This window comes from Nyctereutes procyonoides, unplaced genomic scaffold, assembly GCF_905146905.1.
Source record: "Nyctereutes procyonoides isolate TBG_1078 unplaced genomic scaffold, NYPRO_anot_genome, whole genome shotgun sequence".
Lineage (NCBI taxonomy): Eukaryota > Metazoa > Chordata > Mammalia > Carnivora > Canidae > Nyctereutes > Nyctereutes procyonoides.
In genome coordinates this window covers 65,718,583-65,743,873 of record NW_026575051.1, presented here as the reverse complement: position 1 = coordinate 65,743,873, position 25,291 = coordinate 65,718,583, and the positions used below count along the sequence as shown (strand labels likewise).

Sequence of the window (25,291 nt, the reverse complement as noted above, 5' to 3'; positions counted from 1 at the left end):
AATCGAATCCCTGAGGCCTTACAGAGAGGAGAGCAAATTCTCCCTCTTTCAAGCAAGAAGCTGAAGCGGGGAGTCAGCAAGAGCCCCCCTTTATTCGTCAAAGTGGAGCAGATACCTGAGTACAAACTCATGGGGGCAGGGCCCGGGCCTCGTCCTCCTGGTGCTCATCACAGCTGGCCCACGGCCACCCTTGGCTTAGTAATTGTTGATCATTAACTTTAATTAGCTTTTTGGTTGAATTTTGACGTGGTTTGGGAGAACTCTGTGAATCTTATGATAGCTAGGATTAGATTTCCATCTTTAATCTTTTGGGAGAACAAAATCAAAACTGGGGAGCAATCTCGAATGATACACCTTCTCCCAGATGGCTTTGGTGTTAGAAGACGGTGAGGTTTTTACCTTCGTAGGTAATTAAAACAAGGACACTTCTGAAAGCATGACTCTCCACCAATATAAAATTCAACCCAAAGGGCAAACCTTTATTTTCCAAAGGGCACACGTTAAAATACTTACCTGATCTGAAATGAGTCCATCACGTTCCTTGGGACTTTGAACCCGATCCTAGGGAGTCTCTAAAACTGAATTTCTTTTGTGTATTAAAATGAAAAATACCACCCAGGCTACGAGGGCTAGTTTTACAATAGGGCAGAGCTCCCCCTCACTTCAAAGAGAGGCCCTAAATGTACATACCGAGGAAGTATGTATTCCGTTGCCGCGAGAGGCCTGATTTCCAATATGCAGGGGCGCTCGGTCGAGGACCCATGTTCACCTGCTGCACTCACACGAGGAGGACCTTATTAGGGCCAAAGCTTTGATAGGTCAAAATCCGACACTCCGTGAAGGCAGAGTCTACATCCCGCTCCCCTCCTTAAAAGCTCCTCCAGGGCAATGTGCCTCCATGGACACCAAAGTGACTATCAGCTACCATGAACAATGCCATAGATCTGATCTACTTTTATTAAGTTGTCTGGTTGTCTGTGGAGCTCAAAGATTGGCTGGAGACAAAGTTTGCTAGATCATTCGGTTTAGAGAGCTCATGACAGAGGCTCTAGGCTGCCTGCCTCGACCAGCCCATGAAGTAATTCCACACCAAGACCTTGACGTAAATGCAGCCCTTCGACATCTGAAGTTAAAGGGGGAGGGGGAACAAAAGACTTCTTGGAGTGAGACAGAGTGTCACTGATGCTTTATTTACATGCGTCACCATCTCTTTTACAAACTAGATTACGGTTTTAAATGGAATACACAAGGCAAAATCTACAAACACCAAGGAAAGTTAAGTACTGCATCTCTATTTCATTTGGAAAGGGGAAGATTCCCAAATCAAATTGGTTTTGATTCTTGAGAAGAAAGGCGGTAGAGTTAATTCATGGCAACAGATGGTTGGACAAAATCCTCAGTAAGAATGCAATATGATAGTGTTCGCTTGGAAAGAAAGGATGAGGTGCTTCAAACCAAAGTATCAACTGCTTGACTCTTAGGTGTTAGAATATGGCCATGCACCATATTTAATTCTAGTCTGAATGGGGTATGAGCAAGAAATTGAAACAGGTAAAGACAATTTTACAGATACTGTATACAGATTTTTTTTTCCATTCATGCAACTTTTTTTCTTAAAAAAAGTTAAACATGTGAAGCCAAAACGCACAATATATTTTTTTAATATTAACTAATTTTTCTGGTCCTTCTTCACATCTGTTTACATTTCCCGGGTACATAATGTGCTAGGACAAGTATACGAGAGAAGACTGATTGCCAGGCAATGAGATAATTTTAGAGAAATAAGTGACCAAACACACAGTTTTTTAAAGCGGCCACACAAATTAATTCCGGAGTGTGCCAGAGGCCTCAGAACCAATCACTCATCAAAGAAAAATACACAAATAGAAAACAAGAGGAAAATATTTCATTCATTCAAACTGCGTAAAATCTTATCCACCGAAGATTTAGATCAAATAGAATATACTCTTTTCAGTTACTTGGCTGTCTGCGTTAAGATCCTACATGCAGATGGGACTTCACGAGGGCCCCACTTTCCCCTCATTGTGCCTGCTGCCCCCAGTCTTCAGGAGAGGCTGGCTTTCTCGTACCTCTTTGCCAGTGATTGCATTTCTACAAAAAAACTCTGCTAAATCAAAAAACAAAAAACACAACAGTAGGCCTAATCGTACAATGTTTCCCCAAATACATCGAGAAAAAGGAAATCAGGTATAGAGCTATCAGGGTTCTGCTTCTGCTTTCAGAAAGGGTGACATCTGTATTTCCCCTCAGCAGCCCATGGCATCAGCACACGACACACGACTGGCTGTTGGACTGCTTTCCCCTGGACAGTCTTCCCAAGAGATCCAAACGGTCCTTCTTCTGTAAGCGGGGTCCACCGGCTGTAGGCACAGCCTGTCCCTACCGTCTTTAACCAGATCGCAGCCACCTGAAACGGCATCCTGAGACTGGACAGCGCTGTCCTGAGCTGTGAGCCATGAGGTCCTCACCTCTGGGTGGTGACGTGAGACACACACAATACGCAAACTCAACACCAAACACACACACACGCACACACACACACAAAGCCCACCTTGTGCCACGTGTGTGTGCACAACCCTCCTGTTAACAGGAAAGACAAACTTCCGAAATTTTTAAAAAATAAGTGTTTCTGCACTCATTACATTGCAGGGGATGCAATAAAGGAGATGGAGCTCGGCTCCATTCACAGTTATCGGGTGTGCTGAACCTGGCAGGCGGGTCTCATGCCAGGACAGGGCAGGCTTATGATAAAGCTCTTTTCTAACTTTGGTCAAAGGTGTCTGGTTCTGGAGCTCGAAGAGAGATACAAGAACCCCAGAGCGCATGTCACGTATTCAACATTAGTTACTCTTCTAATTTCCCGGCAAAAAGAGGAAGGCTCCCTAGAGCAGCGTGTTTAGAGGCTGGGGACGGCCTGGAAGAGTGCTCACCAGGATGCAAGCCTTAGAGCTGTCGGGCCCCTGGAGGCTACCGAGTGCTCCAGCTCAGAAAACTTACTGAGGGACCCGGGACACTCAGAATCCACATGGGGGCCAACAGCTGGCCCTCCTTGAAAGCAGGGTCTTAAATATCAGAAAGGGAGACAGAACATAAAGACTCGGAACTCTGGGAAACGAACTAGGGGTGGTGGAAGGGGAGGAGGGCGGGGGGTGGGGATTAATGGGTGACGGGCACTGAGGGGGGGCACTTGACAGGATGAGCACTGGGTGTTATTCTGTATGTTGGTAAATTGAACACCAATAAAAAATTAATTTATTAAAAAAAAAAAGAAAGCAGGGTCTTGGTATAAGAGACAGAGGCCTTACACTGCACCTCGGCCCTGTCGGACCCCTGCAACACTACCTGGTGAGCCTAAGGGAGCCTGGCCTCTGGGCGGATGGCCAGCTGGCAGTAGCCAGGCTCCAAGTGGCGCTGCTGTGACCCTGCATAGGCCTACTATTCCCTTTTTGCCGGACTCCCTCGAAACTGAGGCTGGCACTTGCCTTTGTCCTGATCTCGGCTCCCCACAATGCTCTCTCTACGTGTAGATGCTACTGGCATTATTAAAAAACACAAAGCCAACACATTTAAAGCTGCCCCCCCCCCACCGCCTTCATTTTCCTGATGCACTCACTCTGTGGCTGCCCTGCTCTCATGCCTCCTCTGTCCCTCCCTCAGCTGTTTTAGATTAAATTATAATCTGGTTCTAGGACATTTTGTAAGACATTCTGCCTGAAATCTAACAAACACAGAAAAAAGGAGAATAAATGAGATGCCACATGTCCAAAAGGAATTCAACATTTTAAAGTTGAAACATATTTGAGAGTTGCTTTTCTGACTCCCAAAGTAGCTCCCAGGGTCTATAAAACTGCAGAGGCAAATAGCTAATTTTGTTAGTTTGCTTGTTTCTTTGAGTTCAGGAGAGAAATTCTCAGGGCCCTCACACTGTAAGCGCTCCGGGTTCTCCGCATATCTGACCTCCCTCCACCCTTCCATCCCCTCAGCTGCTGCAGCTGGGTCCCAACTGCATCCCCCACCTGGGCAGCATCACCTAGGAACCCAAGAGGTAGCCTTCTTTCAGTGATACCAGACAGTTCCTGTGTACAGCGGACTACTGAAGAGTCAAGGAAGTGGCGAGCATTATCATAAAGGAACACAGTAAGCAAAACGTCTGTCTCACTGACAAGCAGACCACGTGAATAGAATACATACTTTTAAAAATTATACATACTTTTAAAATGAAGATTATAAACGTGTAGCAGTTTAGAAAAGGCAATATGCTACAGGTCTACTATAACCACAATTGCACGACAATTTACAGATTCAGTAAAAGGCAGGGTGAAATCAACAGGGCCATCACTCAAACAGGACGACCCCGGCGAGGCGGGAGAGATGTGTGACAATACCAAATGGAACTTTCATTACGCTAGGAGCTGTTATCACCACCAATATCACCCCCAGAGGAATTATAAAGCAAAGGTGCACAAGGGGGCCCCTGGCGGCGGGTGGTAAGTGCAGGGGGTCGGGTGGCACGTCTGTGTTGGTGGAAGGGAGTCAGTGCCCACTGCACGGTGCAAGCGTCAGCGAGAACTCATGCAGGGAAGTCTGTGCTGAAATACTAGCCTGTATTCCTAATGTCCATGCAGAATGTTCCATTTTTGTACTGTACATGGTAAAATTTATTTATACATTTATATACCTAATGCTTTTTATGCAAAGAAAAGAGTCTTCATATATCACTTTGGAGAAGTATGCATACGCTGTGCTAATCAGAGCTTCATTACATGTACCAAAGGTGTTCCCAACTATTCGGTCTACCAAAGAGAGTAACTAACATAATCACACTTTCCAGGTTAAACAGAAAGCACCTATACAGCACCATAACTTCTTGAAAACAAAACAAAATGAAATCCACAGAAGCAGAAAAGTGGGGGAAAACAAGTCAAAACTGCCCTACCTTGTACTTCCATTGTGTCATTTGTACGATTACAATCTAAGCTTTTATATATTAGATTGTGTGTGTATATATATATAAAAATCAGTTTGTATGCTATTGCCTCTCACTCACACATGTCTAGTAGATCAGATTATACACAGCAAGGCTGAAAATAATCAAGGGTATTTTAGGAAAATAGTGACTCTGGTTTGTACTTTTCACACATTGCTCGCTGCAGGCTTAATGCTCACCTGTAAGTTCATTTCTTCTGCAAAGCAAAACAGGACTACTTTTTTTTTTCTTTTCTCCTTAAAACTAAATCCTTTAGTGGCATTTGGCAATGAGTGGGTAGCTGAGCTGATTTCTTTCTTGAAAAGATCCTAATTTCTAACCACCATACACCTTCACTATTCACTGCATTAGCTGAGGATATTGCCAGGAGACCAGAGGCCCTACTGATCTGGCAACTGCAGACCAGGTGCTGGGGGTCTCACCGTCGCCCCCCACCGCCCCCAACCACCTGGCTCAGAACGAAAACACGCTGGGTGGCATGCTGCACTCCATTCATTGTGCCTATGCAGGGGTCAGTCCTGGACTGGTGTGCACGGCAAACAGTGTGCCATTGTGCAGTTTTTAGAAAAGGATAGTTTTTCTACCAAACAAAAGAAGAAAGAAAATCCCCCTCTGGTTTATGTAATTTGTTAGTTTATGGAGTTCCAAGGGCTCAAATGCTTGTGATGCCCAAAGCCAGAATAGTAACTGGTACAACATTTTCCTTCTGTTTTTAAATTTGCCAGGGGAAGGATGATTAACATTTTAACATAAAAATACTGCAAGTTAATGCATGTGAAAAACTCAGAAAGTCAAAGGAAAACAAACACAAAAACGACACTTAAAACATCCCATAAACCATCGTGATATGAATACACCACAGAATTGCCAACAGGAGCTCACGGTGTGCTCTGAATGAGGGTGGGTGGTGCTGACAGGGTGCTGTCCTTCGCTGGCAGGTGGCTCATCACCCTGTACAAGGAAGATTTTGCATACTTTATATAGAGTTCTGTTCCAAGGGTAAGTGCTTCACCCGGGGTAAGGGGCCATTAACAGTCTCTGCTGGGTTAGGAAAATGGTGCGGGATTCACAAAGGTGTTAAGCTGTAAACGGTATCACTGTCCACTTGCTGAGAGCAGATTTGGCAAAGGGTTTCTCTGTAGGTCTTGTGTCAGTTTGAGGGTCTGCAGGAGGAGAAAAGAAAACCAGAGATGATTAAGGACATTCAAACAGCAATCGTGGGCACCACTAGGTCATGCTTCACCAGCCTCCTGTCTCCTGTCCTCACCTTCGAACTAAGGGTACTCACAGTAAAGCTGTTCTGCTACACTAGCTTCAAAAGTCTGAAAACCTAAGCACAAAGCATGGTGACTACTTACCTTATTTCTGGGCTTGATTACAAGATGCCCTCAAGTTGAAAAAGTCTAGAGGAAATGAGGTCATTTTGGGAGGGGGTTAAGGCAAGTTAGGGGTGTTTTAGTAGGCCCTTTTTAAAAATCTTTTTTTAAGGATTTATTTATTTACTTAGAGAGAGAGAGAGAGAGAGAGAGAGAGAGAAAGAGAATGCAACTGGGGAGAGGGAGAAGGGGAGAAGATGAGTCTGTGCTGAGCACAGAGTCCAATGCAGGGCTTGATCTCACTACTCTGAGATCATGATCTGAGCCAAAACAGAGTCAGATGCTTAACTGATTGAGCCACCCAGGTACCCCATTAGTAGATTCTTTTAAGTTAGGGAAGTCCAGGGTGCAGATGGGGTTTTGCTCTAGACTTCTGGACTGAGGGGTGTCCTAGGACATGGAACTTTCGTGATAAAACCAGAAAAGTGGAGCACCTGAGTAGCTCAGTTGGTTAAATGTCTGCCTTTGGCACAGGTCATGATCCTGGGTCCTGGGATCAAGTTGCATCAGGGTCCCTGCTCAGTAAGGAGTCTGCTTCTCCCTCTCCCTTTCTCCCCTCGCTTGTGTTCTCTTTCTCGCTTGCTCTTGCTCTAATAAATAAATAACATCTTTTAAAAAAAGTTTTAAAAACCCAGAAAAGTTGGTCACCCTAAGCAGACCAGCTAAGCTTTTCTGGCTCTCTTCCACTGGCTATACAGACTAACCGACCTTGTTCACCATCAATACCAGGGGAGGGTCACTTTCCACAAAGGCTTATTAATCAATCTACATTCCTGGGTGGAGATCATCTTGACTTCCCTCACTACTAAAGGAGTAAGCAATCTCTAAGTGGTCTTAGGAATTTTTTTTTTTAGATTAAAAGTCTGCAGAGAAAAAAATTATATAACACACACACACACACGGCCAAAAAACCCTCCCACAAAACATCCCTTTAACAGTTAACAACTTATTATTATTTTGCCTTCAACAGTCTTTGATGGTGAGACACAAAAGAGGTCCTCTCAGACCATCTGAATTTACGTGTCTTAGCAGACTTCACGTGGCCTCTGAGCCCAGAAAAGGTAAAGGATTTAAAAAAAAAAAAAAGTATACTCAGAGATGTACCTAAAGGAACTGACAGACTTCAAGACATAAGACCTTTTGTTTATGGAGACAGTGTCAGTTGTCATGGTAGGGGAAAAAAATGGCTCTAGGCAGAGAAATGGATAGAAAAGTGGGAGTGAAGCAAGCTGGACCCTACCTTCTCATCAGAGAGGGTAAGCAAGTCATGAAATGTGCACCAGAAGCTCACATACATGTTACGCTCATCTGTCCCCTCTTTAGACCAGATATTACCGTGAGTTCATTTGGAATTTTCACAAAATGTACTTATGACTTCAAACTCTTCTGTGGCTGGACTGCTTGGCAACCTTACCTCTCACTACCAATATTCACAAAGACAGCAGGGCTTAGTATTTGTAATGATACATACCCACGGCCACAAGTACCCTTGTTATAGTTCTAAATAGAAGTACTTCGGTGGTTTTATCAGAGGCAGTGACAAGAAAGAAGGAAAAAAAGGCCCCCCTCCTGCCCGTCCCCAGTAGATAGTTTCCCCGGCTGATGGGGATTTTTTTGTTTTGTAAAGGTACTAGACAGTATTATCCTGAACTGGTTGATTTCAGAGCAAGAAAAAGCTAAAACAGAGGTTCCCGGCTGCCTCAGTCAGTAGGGCATGTGATCCTTGATCTCAGGGTTGTGAGTTCAAGCCCCATGCTGGTGTAGAGATTAGTTAAAAAAAAAAAAAAAAAGCGGCTGAAATAGATACCAATCTAAGTATCCGTGAAGAATTGGCCTCTAGAGCCAGCCAGTGCTATTCTAGCTGGGACCCTCTGAGGAGTGAATGGACAGGGGTACAGACAGACATGGTTCTTTGGAAGGGTAGGATTTTTTCCTTCACGGTAACACTTCATAAGCCACAATCTAACATCACTATGCAATTAGTCATCAAGGGACTACGGTCCCCAGGTGCCAAGGGAGAAGCTGTAAAGCATTACCTAATTCAGGCCCCATCCCATCCTGGTTCCCTCCGGTATTAATTATTCAGCCATGGAAACCAGTGCACACTGGGAAGGTGACACACTTCATTCCCCAAGTACAGAGGCAGAGCATGCTGAAGCTGGGTCAGCATAGGAGAAAAGAAGGCAGAGGGCACCTATAACCCCCTACATGGCATCATCCTAAGCAGAACAGGGCAGCAGCCCTTTAATCAGGGGCAAGAGGCCCACACTGGGCAGTCTGGAGCAACAGCCAACAACAATTCCGAGGCCAAATACACATTCCCTCATCAAAAGGCCCCAAATCTTCAGGGAATATCATCATTAAAAAGGAGATGCACTGATCAGGACTCCTTCCATTTCTGCAGAATGGGCTCAGGGCCCCTGTGGCACTGAGTCCTGGTGCTCCCTGGGGGTCTCTCAGGCCATGCCTCCCAGCCTGCTCAGGAAACCTCATGTGCTTAGAGGGGAGCCAGGAAAGGAGATGCTCCGGTTCAGAGGCAGCTCTCCCAAGGACAAATGTAATAAGGAAATCCCACTCCATAGGACAGAAAGGTGACCTGTTTTCTCTGCAACAGAAAGCAAACAGACTGTTAAAATATTGTGAAAATATAAAGAAATCAGATAAAGGCTGAACAGAAATACAAATATTCTTCCAAAAGGAACACAAGAATCACCATTCAGTAGGAAGACCTCATGATTAAAAATAGTCACAAAGAACCCAGCTCCTTATCCGCCTTAGATTTTCAGATTTTCAGCCGTACTTTGGTGGCTCGCTGTGTGCACATGTTTATCTGACTCCGTCAATGACTGAGAGAATAGAGGGAGACTTTAAATCATGACACCAGCTACTGAGCTGGGAACTTAACGATCCTCAAGATAGGGACAGGTTTCAATGAAGTCCCCCATTCTTAAACGTTATTGAAAGTTAAGATATTTAAGTAAACAGAAGTCTAAGTATGCCGATTCTAAGTTTAAAAACACATCAGATTAAGCAAAATTTCTGGAAGGAAAAGAAAGTGTACAGCTGAAAGGAATTATAGCTATCACTTTGCAGTTACTAGGCAATAGGCCAACTAACAATAAATATGAAAATGTCCGAAAAGAAAAGAAAAGAAAGAAAATATTGTCTTGTCCCATCAGTGACTTTCATTACTAGGGAAAAGATCCCTTCCCTTCCCCCCCCCATGCCCAATAAATAAATAAGTTTGAAATCAAACTGTTGATGCAAGGAAAATGAAATGGGGAAGCCAAATGATGAGACCCGTTCTAAAAATATCTATGGATGCTGTCATCTGGTCTCTGGTGAGAGTAAGTCCCTCTATAATCTTGGCATCTGTAGGGAAGACAAGTTTCTGCCTAATTATCACCACTAAATCACATGATGTTCTAAGAAAGGGCAACGCCTCCAAAAAACTCTACACAAAACATAACAACCCCAATCAACTTTAATCTGGGAATAAAACATAGAAGTTCCTAATGCTGTCCTCCCACAACTTAACTCCACTGTGACAAATGTGGATTTCTCAGCAGTGTTTTTATCTTTTTGGCACAGAAGAAAGGAACAGGACCCTAATACCAAATATGACATGGAAGGAAAACACGCCAGTAGCACATAACTCTCACATCCACAAATTCATGAAGGTTATCCGCTGCCTTCCTAGCTAACTAACGATGTTTGGAGGACGTCTGCCTGAAAAACAAAATTAAGGTGAAACATCACTTTCCCTACTCTTTAAACATAAAGATAATTTAAGCCAAACTGACAATCCCCAGGACAAGCTGGGGACTAAATATGGAATATCCAGGACAGAAAAGCTAATGAATCAATGTTCACTCAATCTGACAGGGAAACCTCACGTGGAGTGCAGAGAACAGGTGTGAGCTCCAGACTATGAGTGTTTCACCCCTGGAGAGAGAGAGAGAAAAAAAAGAAAAATGCCGGCCTGCCACCATGTCTGCTTTGCCCTCAGAGGGTCCTCTGGGACACCCAATCCATCATGAGCCACAGCCATCTGCCACCATCCACCTAGGCTTTTGTAGCTGGTGTCACCCGGGGAAAAATAGCATTTCTGTGGGTCCTGGGTTGGGCAGCCATGTCTAATTTTGGAGCACCACAATGGCAGCAGTTCCCTTCGCAGCCAAAACATGGAGCAGCTCAAGAAAACACCTAATGGGTGCAACACTTCAGCCTAATTTGGTAATTTTTCAGCATCTTCCAGGTGGAATGGAAGACAAAGATCTAATGGAAGCATCTAAAAGCCCGCCTGGTGGTCACTGTGACAGTAGGAGCCTGAAAGATTAAAATCTAGCCCTCTGCCTGCCGTGCTGGCCAAACAGTACCATCCTCCAGGACTGCCAGAGAAGGGGAATTAGGTGGTGCAGCTCTATAAAAATACATTTTGACAAATGTTGTCAGTTTGCCACTTCGGACACTGAATAATAATTCATGACTGAAACAGAGTAGGCACGGAGGTTTTGGCCAGGCTGGAGGGCAAATTTGTGTTGAGTTTGAGGAGCTTTAGCAAAGGGAAGTTTCTAGAAAATGCAGTCTATGGGCTCTGATGCCTTTTTTTCCTAAAGATTTATTTTATTTATTCTAGAGAGAGCATGTGTGCAAGTGAACTTGCACACATGAGCAAGGGGTGGGAGGGGCAGAGGGAGAAGGAGAGAAATCTCAAGCAGACCCCACCCCTCCCTGAGGGCAGAGTTGGATCTCACAACCCTGAGATCATGACCTGAGCCAGAATCAAGAGTTGGACGCTCAACCAACTGAGCCACCCAGGTGCTCAACTAATGCAATTTTTAAAAAATTAAAAAATTTAAAACAGTATTTAATATTTACTTTCTCTGTATATCCTACCATATGCATCTCCTTTATTACCCCAAATTTATGGTCTTGCTACTCTCTCAAATTGCTATCATTGCTTTCATGATTCACTACATACAAACAAGAGGTAACTATAGTACAGGAAGAAATGCACAGAGCCATAAACCATGACCTGAATATCCCATGTTTATGTTTGCCTGTGTGAGTCTTCACTGCATTTACTGGCTGAGGGAGGGGAGATTGGGAGTGTGGGGCTACCTCTTAAGGCTGGGGACACACTAGATTCCTAGGACTTGGGACTGCGAGTGTAGGTCTGGTGTGCCAGCCCATCTAAGGGTTCCACAATCAGGTACAGAAGAAAAGGGTCTCCAAAGTCTTCTTTTCCTGCTTTAGATACACAGGGTTTTGAAGACAATTTAATTTTTCCAAAAGTGATTCCGAAATTGAAAACACAAAATAGGCTATTTTAGTTCTACCAATAGTCCAAACCACTCGTCCACCGATAAGGTACGACGAGGACATACAGGTGACACAGGTGGTGGCCAAGAAGCAACAATCATACCAGTGCAACAGAAGAAGGAAACCAAGAAGGGAACTGAAAGGAGGGTCTCAGGTGGCTCCAAGATTGACAGAGACAAAGAACTGACCTGAGGTCAGCAGTCTGGCTAGGAGTGTAGACTCCAGGAGCGAGGTAAACCGACACTTTGTATGGCTGTGGGAGGCCCTCATGTCCCTGGCTCAGCCTGGTTAAGGGCCTGGAACTCCCTTCCATGGGGCCCCCTACCCCAGCCAGCAGGCAGCCTGAATTGACTAGGACTGGACAGAGAATGCTTTGGCTTGAGGCATTCGGGCAGCAGGCAAAGGGACACCTTCTAACAGTACATATGTTGGGCCGTACTGCTTTCTGATTATTTCTGAACATAGAATGACCAATGGAAGCTCCAATTAATTACAGTGGCCTGTATACATGGAGACCCACTGGAAAGTAAAATTTCAACCTCAGAATCTCTGGCCTTCTCTTCTTGGCCATTGAATTTCTTTAAGGAGTCAAACAGTCCACAGACATGAATCTTATGATCCAGACTTCCTTCATCAGAGAGAACGAGATGGAGGAAGGAGGGGGAAGTGAGGAAGGAGAGAAGATAGACAGATATGCAAACCTTCAATCAAGCCAAGACTGGCAATTAACGTTTTATCCTTTGGCAACACTGGAATTACCTTCTGGGGCTTCCATGACTAAGTAATTCTCATCATTTAATAAATGAGTATTAGAGATTTTAGCAAAAAAAAAGAGGTTATTAAAAAAAATAGAAAATCCAGAATTACAGAATACAGTCCACATCTATCACTGGGGGAGAGGAACAGAGCACAAGACCCGCACCCAAGTGCATAGCAGTTCTTCAGGGACTTCAGGGTGTGCTTCAGTTCCAAGCCGAGTCCCGCTTCTTTGGCAGGAAAGCTCCTAGAGAAGAACAGCCCATTTTCTCTGAGTTTTCACTGAACTTATAATTAGAAGAGATCTTAAGGGCACAGTGACCACAATTTCTGAATTCCAAACTGTGTCACATTGGCCAGTAAGGGGGTAAACCACCAGCCCCAGGGGTGGGGGTGTCCGTGGCCAGACCACTGCCAGCATCAAGCTATTTATTGTATGGCAACCTTTCGGCTCTCAAGAGAGCCCTAGGACCCTGGAACAGCTCTTTATTTCTCGGCTTTATTTCTGTGGCCTGGGATGGCTGGCAGTGGGAAGGGGAAGATCAGATTTCCAGGCTCCCTCCCAGCAGGAAGAGGCCACACTATGGGAGCAGGGAAGGGGCAAGGGGAGGCCCTTCCTCAGCGCGTGCTACCAGCCTTCTGCATACTGACAGGCGGCCCAAGGAAAGCCGAAGCCAGACAGCTAGGACTTCTCAGGCCATCCTTTAAAGACGCTAAGGGAACGCTTCAGGCACCACATACAAACCTCCTCGTTCCACAGAAGCTCCCTGTCAGTGAAACAAAGTTTCTCTGGTGGATACCTCCAAACTGGTAGGCAGGACTTCTAGGGGACATCAAAGGTTTCACAGAGCAGGCAACTGCTATACCTTTTTAATAAAAAGAAACCAGACTAATTCTAGTTTATTGGGGAAAGTATTTGCTCTCTCCGCCAACAGTGTAAGATTGGCTTGGTTGCCTCCTTTATTCTGTATTAACCTCTGGAGCCTCTCTAAGTGACAATAAAAATTAAATAACTTTTTTAAAACTTGCCAAAGGACAGTAGCCCATAGAAGAGTTCTGTGAGGGGTAGGTTTCCACTTTAACTCCATTTCACAGATAAATAAACGGAGACTGAGGGAGATGAGTGACTTGATTCTGACATATAGCCATGAAAACGGCAGCCTTCTGCTACAAATCCCACCGCTCCTCTGCTGTACCACATGGATGGTACTCAACTTGGAGTGGGTTATAGGGAGAGGCTTTTAAAATCCACGGTTCCCATCAGAGCAGAACCCCAGGGACAGTGAGCTGAAGTGGGTAGCTGGCTCATGTCTTTAGGGGTTTCTTTAGACCACTGGTCCTATGGTTTCTTAGAGAAAAAAGATTTAACTCAAGATATCAAATAAATTTAGGAAACACTTCAATCCTCTCCCAGAAGGCTCATATAACATCTATTTAACTTTTAAGGCTCTGAGAAGCCCAGCTGGCAACAACCCTATTTCCCTTTGTTTACCATGGTATTCACAGAATGCATTTTCTATTTAATACCCACGAACACCTTGAGGATCTACTGTCCTATGAAACGCTTTGAGACACGCTGACTTACGGGACCTCCAAATATCAGAAGTGTCACACTAATTTTCAAAACAAAATTTTAATTCATTTTAGTTTTTGGAACCTTAAACTTCAACAAAACAATTTGGAAGATGAGGGAAAGCAATATTTTACATCAAATGAACACATCAACAAAACCTGGGTGAAGTGGATGATGTCTGTTACAAGATGGGGAATCTCCATCTTGGAATGAAAATCCAGTGTTGAAACCTGCATCTCCAAGTCGGGAAGAGAAAGCGGTCCGCAAACATCCTTCTACCTGCCCCAGAAACAAGGCAGGACCCTGGCCAATCTCTCCAACGACAGCACAGAGGTAGATCCTGACAAGTCCCTTTCACCCATCTCTATAAAGAAAGGGAAGCCTATGAGAAGCATAGGTGGCACCTGGGGGAAGACTATACTTGAAAAAACGTTATTTATAATATGTCAAATGCTGAGCATTATGAACCCTGGAAAAAGAAGCATTTAATGGGAGTTTACAAGAATTTCCAGCAGTAATTCAGGTGATTTTTACCCCATTTATTCATGCTCCCACTAGCTCTGTGGCCAAAGAGACCTTGGAGAAAGCCAAGTACAAATGCAACTGCTTGAAGCGAGAGTCACTCAGGCAGAGGTCTCTCCCTGTGTCCCGGAAGAGCAGCCTCAGTACTGGATAGCACTGCTTTCCAGGGAAAAGAATGTAAGTAAGAAGTGTACCAACCTCTACACAGAAAACCCCTTTTCACAGCTGTGTCAATTTTCCTTTACTGTTGTCAACACTAAAAAGATCCAGACAGCCATTCTCTCAATGAGTGACGGTTCAGACTTCAGGCTTTTTTTTAAAAAGAATGAAGATCCCTGCAGATGCAGAAATTCTTGAGACTGGCATATTGTAACCACAGACTAGACTATAGCCACAAGTGCAAGTAATTGAGTATATTCTCCATGCAATACATACAGATTCGTATTTATCATACCTTACACATTGCCTAACACAGATATTTCTACATCAAGAAAAAAAATGACACAAATAGCCTACATTGCCTATATTTGGTTAGAATTAGTCCTATTCCCCAACATGAATACAAAATAGAATCACAGCATTCAAGTATCAGTTCAACAAGTATCAAAAATTTGCTCCTTTTGGAAAGCAGCCTAAATATGAATTCTAAATGGCCTCCAATACGAGATCCTGCTGTTTCCACATTACTATGCCACTGTTTCTTAATAGTTCTGCATCATCATGTATCTCTAATAGGGCCACTTCCCAGACAGAATGTTAGGTTTCGGGTTTAAAATTACATATACTATGCACTTTTGAAAGCGCATGATTCTCCGATTCTATCCTCATTCGACAGATGAGAAACCTACCATTGTGAGATTCATTGGTGGTGTAGCAGAAGCAGGAAGACTACTGCCCCTCCGCTCCCTGAGCCTTTTCCGGTTGAGGTTTTCCAATCTTTATCACAAAGTGGTTTAAAACTAAATAATGGGCTGCTTGCTAATGGGGTCTCCCAATGCCAAAAGATGAAGATGAATGAAAGAGCTTGTGAACTTAGGCAACTTTTGACCTCAAAAGAATGAGACTAAGGCTGCTTGTCCTCTGAGGAGACACACATGAGACATGGGAGGGCTCACCAGAAGCTTGGTGTTGCAACCGCCATACCAGCTCACAGACATCTCTGCTGCCAATTTGAAGGTACATGCATCAAGCTTTATGACAGAAGACAGTGCCCTTCACACCCCAGTAGCTGGCACTCATAAAAAGGTACGGTTATTTTTTTTTCTTTTCCAGATAGACCCATGGGTCAAAGGATTTTACACATGGTCTAAGATGAATGACGTGTGTGAAACACCCAGCCCTCCAGAGAAGCACCTCTCCACGGCTCTCTGGCAAGACTGTCTGTCAACTGGATAGAGCTGCTCCATTAACTCCACAACTAGAGGGTTCTAATTTAGGATCATATGACCTTCTGTTAAGTCAGGAAGGGAGTCTGGAGAATACCATGACTACTAGTTTAAAAAAAAAAAAAAAAAAGCCAAACCACAAAAGTCATTATAGAACAACTCTTGGGAAGCTGGGGTGCTTAATTCGGGAGAAGGGCGGTCTGAGGTTGTGGCCTCAGGTCGTCTCTTTTGTTAGTTTAGGGGAGGCTTCAACATGATAGCCACAAGCTTAAAAGTAAAGAATATACTTCAGGCCATTTGTGCTCCTGGCTTTTTAGAGGAGCAATTTATTCCAAAGCAATATGGAAATCTTAACCCCAGAAACCAGACTCCCTCAAAGCACCCCCCATTGTCTTTAGGATGCTTCTTTTCTTGCTTTAATCACACAGAGCTGGTTCACTGTTAGGAAATTTTGGTTACTTTTCATTTTTAAATGAAGAAGTTATCTTCTCAAAAAAAATCTACCCCAAATGTTCTGAGAAAAAGAACACGACCCTATGGTTCCATTAGGGCATAATAATAAAACACATTATCCCAAAAGTAGTTATTTATCATACAAATAATAATTCATTAAATGTGGTTTTAAAATGTAAGTGTTTAAATATCCCTTAAACTATTTTTACACAATCTTTTAGAATCATACATATACAAGAAAGGTATGCTATTCAACTGCACTTGAAAAAGCAGACAAGAATGGGTAGTACATTTTCTTCAGAATTACCTCTTCTCAATGAATCAGAAAGTGGCCTCCTTACAACTACACCAAAATTAAAACTTACTTGTGCCATTAGAAGACACAATCACATTCCACTTTTTAAAGGAAGACAAACTATTTGTTCTTCTAAAAGGCAAATATCTAAATTTCTCAAGGCAAGTCTTCCTGAGTCTGAGTTCTGTTATGGTACTGAACTGGCTGGCATGCAAGTGTGTCACCCTATTTAGCTTCCATTACAGTCTTTTTACCATCTCAAGGGCTATTAAATGACTGAAAACAGATGTCTGAGTTCCATTAGGGGCCTGCGTATGCCTGAGAAAGCTGAGAAGCTTTAGCATCACAACACTCTTGACACTCCCCTTTCGACAACTACCCAGTGAGCTGTGCTGAGCTCACCATAGGAGACCCTTGTAATTCCTTCACTGGGGCAGAGGGTTAAACAAGGCTCAGGTCTGAAAGGCTTTGAATCCCATTTCCCTTTTACACCATTTAAAGAAGGGTGTAAAGGGCTTGCTGAGATGTTTTTAAAAGAGGAGCTGGGGCACAGAACACAGCCCTTGAACATGGGTAGGGTCTAGGGGTACAAACCTGTCCACAAAATACCCCAGTGCTCACCTTACTTCTTAAGGAGAGTTTCAGGGCAAGCCGGTGTATTTTCTGCGACACTAGCTCCAGTTCAGAGCACTTCCTATTTTTTTCCACCCTGAGAAAATTAGGAAAAACTACCACAGTTCAAGCCATTCAAGAAATATGGATTCTAGGTCCAGCTGTGTGACGTTTGGCAAACTACTTAACCCTCTTGGGCTCCCTGCTTACTCATCTGTCAGTCAGTATGTTTACCTAATTACACTATACATATTTCAGCCCACTGCAGTTTTACAAAGTACTTTCATATACTTCAGGGCATTTGATTCTTATAATAATCCTGTGAAGGAACAAGGGGGCAATTATTCTCTCCTGATAATTTCTTGACAGAAAGTAGTAGCAGTGGAACTGAACCCCTGATTTCCTATTCCAATAAAATGTTTCTCTTACCACATCATGTTGTATGATCTTTCTGGTTCCAACACTATTAAAATGCCACAATTAAAAAAAAAATCTCTGCTCCCAATCCATGTCACTGTTTGGAACCTGCTATCACGTGTACTTCAGGGAACGAGAAGCACATGAGCAAATGCTCTCCTTCTCACATAAAAACTGTTTTCAACTCAAATCTTTTGCTATTTTATTTTTTTCTTTTGCTATTTTAAATGCTTAAATGCTGAACACTTAAATCAATAAAGATTAGGACTTTGGTGAAGAATCTAACAATCTTGCCTTTGGTGGAAATACTCAATGTATGAAAGAGTCAGAATATATTTTCTACAGTTAAATTAGAAGTACCTATGAATTATTACTTTACTGAAAAAAAGATGAAGAAACCACAACATAGAAGATCAACAATGGTAGTGTTGGACCTGAGGGTCTGAGAATGTTCTCTGGCTGGGTCCTTAACCTTGAAGTTTGTGTGACTTAAGGACCCCTCCCTCCCCTTCCATCCATCCACATCCATACATCCAGTAGGGAGACCTGTGTCATGGGTAAGCAAGGGTGACTGGATACAAAGAAGAATAAAATCTCTGAATGTGTGTATGTTCTTTTTACTGGCAGTAAAATTCCTGAGCTGTCAGCAAATTGTGGGGAGGGCACTTGATGGCCCCATTTGACTTGGAGATGAAATGGTTGGGAGCCACATTTCTGTGTACCACTGCTCCATGGTCCTCTATTTCTCAATGTGGAGGAAAGTTCAAAGTAAATAAAAGTCAACCTCCCCCCATCACCCACACTTTGTTATTAAATGCCATAGCACTGGGCACTGACCTGCTTTGCCCACTTCCCCTTTCCTCAGTGATCCTTCAGCCTGGCACCCAGCTCTGAGATGAGGCCTGCTTAGCACCAGTGAAGTTCCCCACGTTCAAACCAACAACATTCTGTGTGGAGATGAGGGAATCAAAATTAAAATCCAACCCATCAGCATCCATGAGTTCGCTACGGATAATGGACTCCATGTCACATTCCAAGCTCCCATTGAACATGTCCAGGTCCAAGTCGCTGGGGAACTTCTCATGGCCCATGACGGGAAGGTTTGCACTAGTTGAGTACAAGGAGGAGCCTGAGAGAGAGTCCGAGAGGGTTTGCATAGACTGGCTGACAGGAGACTGTTGCTGGTGTTTAACCGACCCAAGGCTGCTGGAGTCGCTCAAGCCCATGTTGCTGACAGAATTCGACAAGGCACGGCTGCCACCGAGAGCGCCCTGGGTTTGGTGCTGGTGGTGGAGCAAGTTCTGATTGACCAAACTCCCCTGGTTAGGCTGGGCGGCAAAAGACATCATTGGGTCATTTCGAAGCATCACGTTCCGGCGGGAGTTCTGGGCGGACACAGCGGTGCTGGCCTGAGACATCAAGGGGTCCGACTGGGTCATCATGACATCGCTGTGGCTGAGTGAGTCTGAAGTGAGCAGGTCCTGGAGTGTCTGGTTGCCATAGTGTGACATGGAAGAGAAGGTAGCTGGCTTGTTCTCTTGGATGGTCTGCATGGGAGACTGGCGCAGGGAATTCAGAGACGAGGGTCCGAACACCGTGCTGTTAAAGGAGCTAGTTGGAGAACCCAGGCCGGAGCCCTTGGTGGTATATGGGAAGCTAGAGCTCCGCTGCATGAGCCCTCCAGTGGGCGATGGCTGGGACGATGGGAGTGTGATGTTATCCAGCAGGTCATCCATGAGGTTGTCAGAGAGCCCATCATTCAGATTCATGGTGCCTGCCATGTCGGTCAGCCGTGGTAGCTCCACAGTGCATGGCTTACTCACAGAGGGTGAGAGGCTAGCTGAGCTGCTGTAGAGCATGGGGGAGAGTGGTGCGTCATCATCCTGGACGTCATCCAACTCCGTGCTTGCCAAGATGGGTGACAGGCGGCCACTGACGGTGCTGGCATTGGAATTGGTGCGCGAGCGGAAGTCCGTCCATGCATCCAGCTCATCGCTGCTGCGTGACGTGGGGCTGCCGGGCCACTTGGAGAGCTGGGAGGGACTGTCATCTGCTGACTCAGGGGCTGTCTGCAGGGCTGCCTTCTTCTTGGCTGCACGGCCACGGCTCTTGGTATACTTGTTGCTGTTGTCCATGGAGACAGCCCGCCGCCGGGGTGCCTTCCCGCTCTTTCCCCCATCAGGGTTGATGATCCACCAAGAGCTCTTGCCAGTCCCCTCATTCTGGACTCGCATGAACCGACTGTGCAGTGACAGGTTGTGCCGGATAGAGTTCTGTGGAGAGAAAGGAAAATGCAGAATATGAGATAAAATGGCCCCAAGGTAGGCACCCAGAAGAAGTAGTCAATCAGAGTCATTTTTGGGGGGGCCTCCGTAATTTTGGAGATTAAAAAAAAAGATAAACATTTGTATGATATGCCCCCAACCAGGTTGGAATTCAATGACAACACTGTAAATACACACCAAGTTTGAGGTTTAGGAGGTGGGAGATGGTTTTGTATCCAGGAGATGCTGGAATGTTTAAGTTCAATGATGTTGTTTTCCCCAAATTCCTAAATTTTGTTGTCCTTTCTGTAATTGCATTTCCTATACCTATACTAAAGTTCACACTTATAATTTATTACCACTGCACTCTCTCCCTGCACTTTGCAACAACCTCCCTGGCTCTCTAAGGGTAATTAATCACTTGGCGGGGGTGGGGGTGGGGTAGGGGGGGCATTTTATTCTCTTATGGTTTTCTCCTCTGCTAGTATAAAGGCAGCATCCACCTTTTCTCAACCACATCTAATAAACTCAGAACTGGTGTGAATTGTTACCAATCCCTTCTTTGACTTCATCTCTTCCTGCCATAGTTTCACACCTGTCCAACAGGCATAAGAAAAAATGGTAGAGTAGGATTCACTGAGTTGACAGAATAAGTTAAGTCTCCCACTCAGAACAATTCTGAATTGTTTATATAGATACCCTCCCTCGAGGCAATGGTCTGAGCATAGTAACTTCCTTCCAAAGAGTGTAGTATAGAAAGGAGAGGGAAAAGTAACTTTACAGCAGAGAAACACACACTATCTCCGGTCATCAAGATCAACATCATTAAGGCTAAGTCATGTTGATAACATACATTCTTGACATGATAAAAATGGCACCCTCGTTTGTAGTCTTCGTTCCAAAACCCATCACCCCAGTCTAATTATGAGAAAAAAACATTAGACAAATCCCAATTAAGGGACATTTTAAAAATGCCTATTCAGGACTCCTCCAAACTGTCAGACCCATGAGGAATGTAAGGAAAAATGATGACTAAAGTAAGGTGTATCCTGGATGGGATGCTGCAACAGAAAAAGAACATTAGGTAAAAATGAAGGAAATGTGAATATGGGTTTTGGTTAATAACAATATATCAATTTGGGAACATTAATTGCGACAAATGTACCAAATTAACCATAGATTAAGATAAGATGTTAACACAGGGGAAACTTGATGCTGAGTATATGAGAACTCTGTTCGAGTCTTGTAACTTTTCTGTAAATCTAAAACTATTCTATATTAAAGGGTTAAAAAAAGAAATTGGCAAAATATCATCAAAATCCCAACAAATTGCAGCCACCTTGCAAGATCCTCCTCTTGGCTTGGCAGATAAGCTTGGTTGGCTAGGATGACCCAGATCCAGTCCTATCTCTGCTACTGATCAACCATGTGACCTTGAGCAAATCATTTAAGCCATCTGCAACAACTTTACTTCTCTATCTTCATTATTGCCATAATAACATCCAAACCATCCCTCCCTGACAGGTATGATGTAAGAATGATATACGATGATATACTTCAGGAACCAGTCATGCTACCAAGTCAGGGAGTTCTTATTGCTATAATAAAACAGAGTCCATGGTGGGAAGAACTCATCACCTGATGTGGGCTCTTCTAATCTATAAAATGCCTCAGGTGCAGTAAAAGAGAGGAGTTGGTGGTATTCTCCACATCTGCAACAGCACCCACAGGCCAGATCAGTTTTTATTTGCAGGTTAAAGACAAAAGGGTATTGCCTGATGCTATATATTAAATACAAACAATCCTAAAAGTTACCATAGTTTTCAAAAAATTGGCAATCACCAACTGTATTTATATAGAAGATGCAAATACATGTGTTCTACCAGAATGTTTCTAAAACACAGAAAGAGAGCAGAATTTTACCAGAAGTAATAAATCAAAATACTCAGTATTTGCCATGTGTATGTTCCCATGCAAGAAGGGCCTCCAGTTCAGGCTGGGCAATGAACATTAACAACCATGGGTCATATGTTGGCACTTCTATGATGGCCATAAAGAGACATCTGAGAGAAAAAAAAAAAAAAGCAGGGAAAACGGTGAGTATCTGATGAGACAAATGTTGCCCAGGAGACTATATACTCTGATTTCCCTTTACTCTTATGGTTTTTTGAAAGGATAATGGGATCTCTACTAATGGTTCAGAAATCACGTTTCTTTAAAAAAGCAAAATACTTTATAAAATAGATATGAGGCATGCTCTTAAAATTCACTCTGCAGGGTTCAAAAAGCAGGCAAGTGCAAGGTGGTTCTACTGAGTACTCAGATGACTAGACCTATTAAATAAAAAACTTAACCTCAATCTTCTTGGTGAAAAATCAGGAAGGTTCTGAAGCTATGGGGGAGTAATGTGCAACCCTAGGCAGTCCTCTTTGCTCTAGATTTTGGAAAGAGTTCATACCACCAACATCTAAGATTAACAATGACCAATCTTATGTATCTGGTTATCCCCCTTTTAAAAGCATTTAGGGAATAATACATCTTTTTTAAAGACTGTATTATCTGTTTATTTTAGAGAAAGAGAAAATATGAGCGGGGGGGGGGGGCAGAGGGAGCAAGAGAATCTCAAGCAGACTCCCCACGGAGTGCTGAGCCCAACATGGGGCTCGAATGCCTGGAGCCTGAAATCATAACCTGAGCCGAAATCAAGAGTCAGATGCTTAACTGACTGAGCCATCCAGGTGCCCCAACAATATATATTTTTAAATGTATTTTTAGTTTCACTAATTCCAAACCAACTGGAAAAAAAAAAGTAATACTTACAGAACTTCAAAATGCCCTATGTGGATTTTCTAATGGTCATCTATCTATTACTATAACACTAAACCTCAATGTATATGCATAATTTAATAAAATTACAAGCTGCAATTGGTTTAAATTTGGAGACAGAAATTTAGCTTCTGGAAGGGCACATGGTAAAGGGTCTAAAAAACCCACATCCAGGACAGAACGGCAGGGTGTCAGGGCCCAGGACCCTGATCACAAGGGTAAAGAAAATGAGAGCCTGCCTGATTAATGCAGTGCCAGTTACTGGGCCATAACTTTTAGATTCATGGTCTCTAATCCTCATAATAAATCTGCAAAATTGGTATCAGTGCCCTCATAAAGGCTCATGCTGAGACATATTAAATAACTTACACTAGACCACACAGGTAATATATATATATAACCCGAAGTAAAATTTGTTTTTCAAACTCCAATGTTTTTACTGTAACTTTTCACAGCTTTGTCACCAATTTATTTAGAAGTCATTGAGCTATTTGTGCCAACATTTTAAGAAACATTAAAGAAAGAAAGATATAAAAGCACAACCTTATTCTGCTCAGATAAAAAGATTCCTTTTGTGGCGCCTAGGTGGCCCAATCAGTTAAGCGACCAATTCTTGATTTCAGCTCAGGCCATGACCTCAGTGTCATGAGATGGAGCCCCATCTCTGGGCTCTGTGCAGGGCATGGAATCTGCTTAGGATTCTCTTTACCCCACTCTCCCCCTGCCCCTGCAGGCTCCCACTTTCTTCCTCTCTTAAAGAAAAAAAGGAAAAAAAAAGCACAACCTTTTACTATGACTTTATGAAATAGGGATGACTTGATAGGTCTTTCCTAAAGTAAAAATAAAATTCTTTTTTTAAGAAAAGTCTTTCAGGGGATCCCTGGGTGGCGCAGTGGTTTGGCGCCTGCCTTTGGCCCAGGGCGCTATCCTGGAGACCCGGGATCGAATCCCACGTCGGGCTCCCGGTGCATGGAGCCTGCTTCTCCCTCTGCCTGTGTCTCTGCGCCTCTCTCTCTCTCTCTCTCTGTGCTCTGTGACTATCATAAAAAAAAAAAAAAATTTCGGTGCATGGAGCCTGCTTCTCCCTCTGCCTGTGTCTCTGCCTCTCTCTCTCATTCTGTGTGACTATCATAAATAAATAAAGAAAAAATATTTAAAAAAAAGAAAAGTCTTTCAGAAGAACCAACCTGAAAGTGAAGGCCCACACAGTCCATGTTCGAGTTTCTTTATTAAGATGGCCATAATAGCATTCAATCTAGGGAGAGGGCATTAGCCACTATACAAACCAATGTTAACTTGCCCTTAGACTCTGAAACAAAACCTGACTTCTAAAACCGGTGGTTCAGTTTCCAATCTTTGCTCTACTCTTATTTTAGAGGTTATGAGTAGTAGAATGCATGCCCTAAAGCATATTACCTACATAACACTCAGACAGGTTTTTCCAGTTACATTACTAAGACAACACAAAAACTGCCACCACCATTGTGACAGTCCCAGATATCAGCAGCTTCTATCCACACAGCCTGGCCGACTTTCCGTTTATAAAATCCATAATCTGAAGTTGGGCCATTGACAGAAGGCCAATTAATAAGGCCCTTCTACTTCCAGTTCAAATGCCCCGCACCCTAACAAGGTCAGATGCCAGGAATAATAACCCTCACTGGGAGAGAGTTGAAAATTATTTGGTAGATTAGCTAAATCAGTAAATTAGATTCTAATGTAAATGATCAAGGCCACAGAGATAAGTAGGATCCCAAAGTGAGTTTAGGAGAGGAGACCTCAGAGGTCATGATTGTAATCACTAGTTTCTTTACCGAAATTTTGGTGAAGCAGGAAAAGGTAAATAATTATAAATGCCAAAATAATATGTCAGAACTGCAATGTTTCCCCACACCTTACCTAATAACAAAAGTTAATAGTGATATGATTTCTGTAAGGTTTCAAAGTGCCACTCCCTCATGTCAGTCCCAGGAATGAGAAGTGGGATTTATAAAAACAGACAAGCCAACTGTAAAATTTTCTTATGATCAGTAAGTTAAGTTCTCTAAAGACCTCTGCATCAGGGTCTGTAGTTTCCAACGTACTATGTATATTTTAAACTATAAAACCACTATTAAAAATGTTTTATGGTTTTTCCATTAATTCATATATCATACCTGCCTATATTTCTAAGATTGAACATTAGTTTGGCAATTGAGAGCTGAAGTAAAGGAGGAATGGTTTGACAGGATTCCAATGAATTTTCTAATATACACTTTTAAATACCTTGTGAGGCAGGCCATTGTTAATTGGCTCAAGCACTAGTGATATGTTTTCATCAATGCTAACGTGGTAAGGTAAATATTAACAACCAGACTCGAGGACAGGCCATCCCGTCATCACATTTACTTATTACTAAATGAGCCAAGAAGCTACTACAACCTCAACCAAAATTATGTGAATAGTTCCAGTTACTTAAGTCCACTACTAAAACATCTAG

General features: G+C 43.3%; 1 protein-coding gene across 4 annotated transcripts in view; it reads right to left on the bottom strand.

Moving 5' to 3' along the window:
• Positions 1-1,171: 1,171 nt before the first annotated feature.
• FOXO3 (forkhead box O3) overlaps positions 1,172-25,291 on the bottom strand; it is a 123,192-nt gene continuing 99,072 nt past the window's right edge. For all 4 annotated transcript variants that reach the window (XM_055330673.1, XM_055330675.1, XM_055330674.1 and 1 more), the window contains 2 exons: positions 18,560-19,995; positions 1,172-6,171 (listed from right to left, as the gene is read on the bottom strand). In XM_055330673.1, coding sequence (XP_055186648.1) covers positions 18,595-19,995 — 1,401 coding nt within the window. In that variant the 3' untranslated portion in view covers positions 1,172-6,171; positions 18,560-18,594. The remainder of the gene's footprint in view (positions 6,172-18,559; positions 19,996-25,291) is intronic.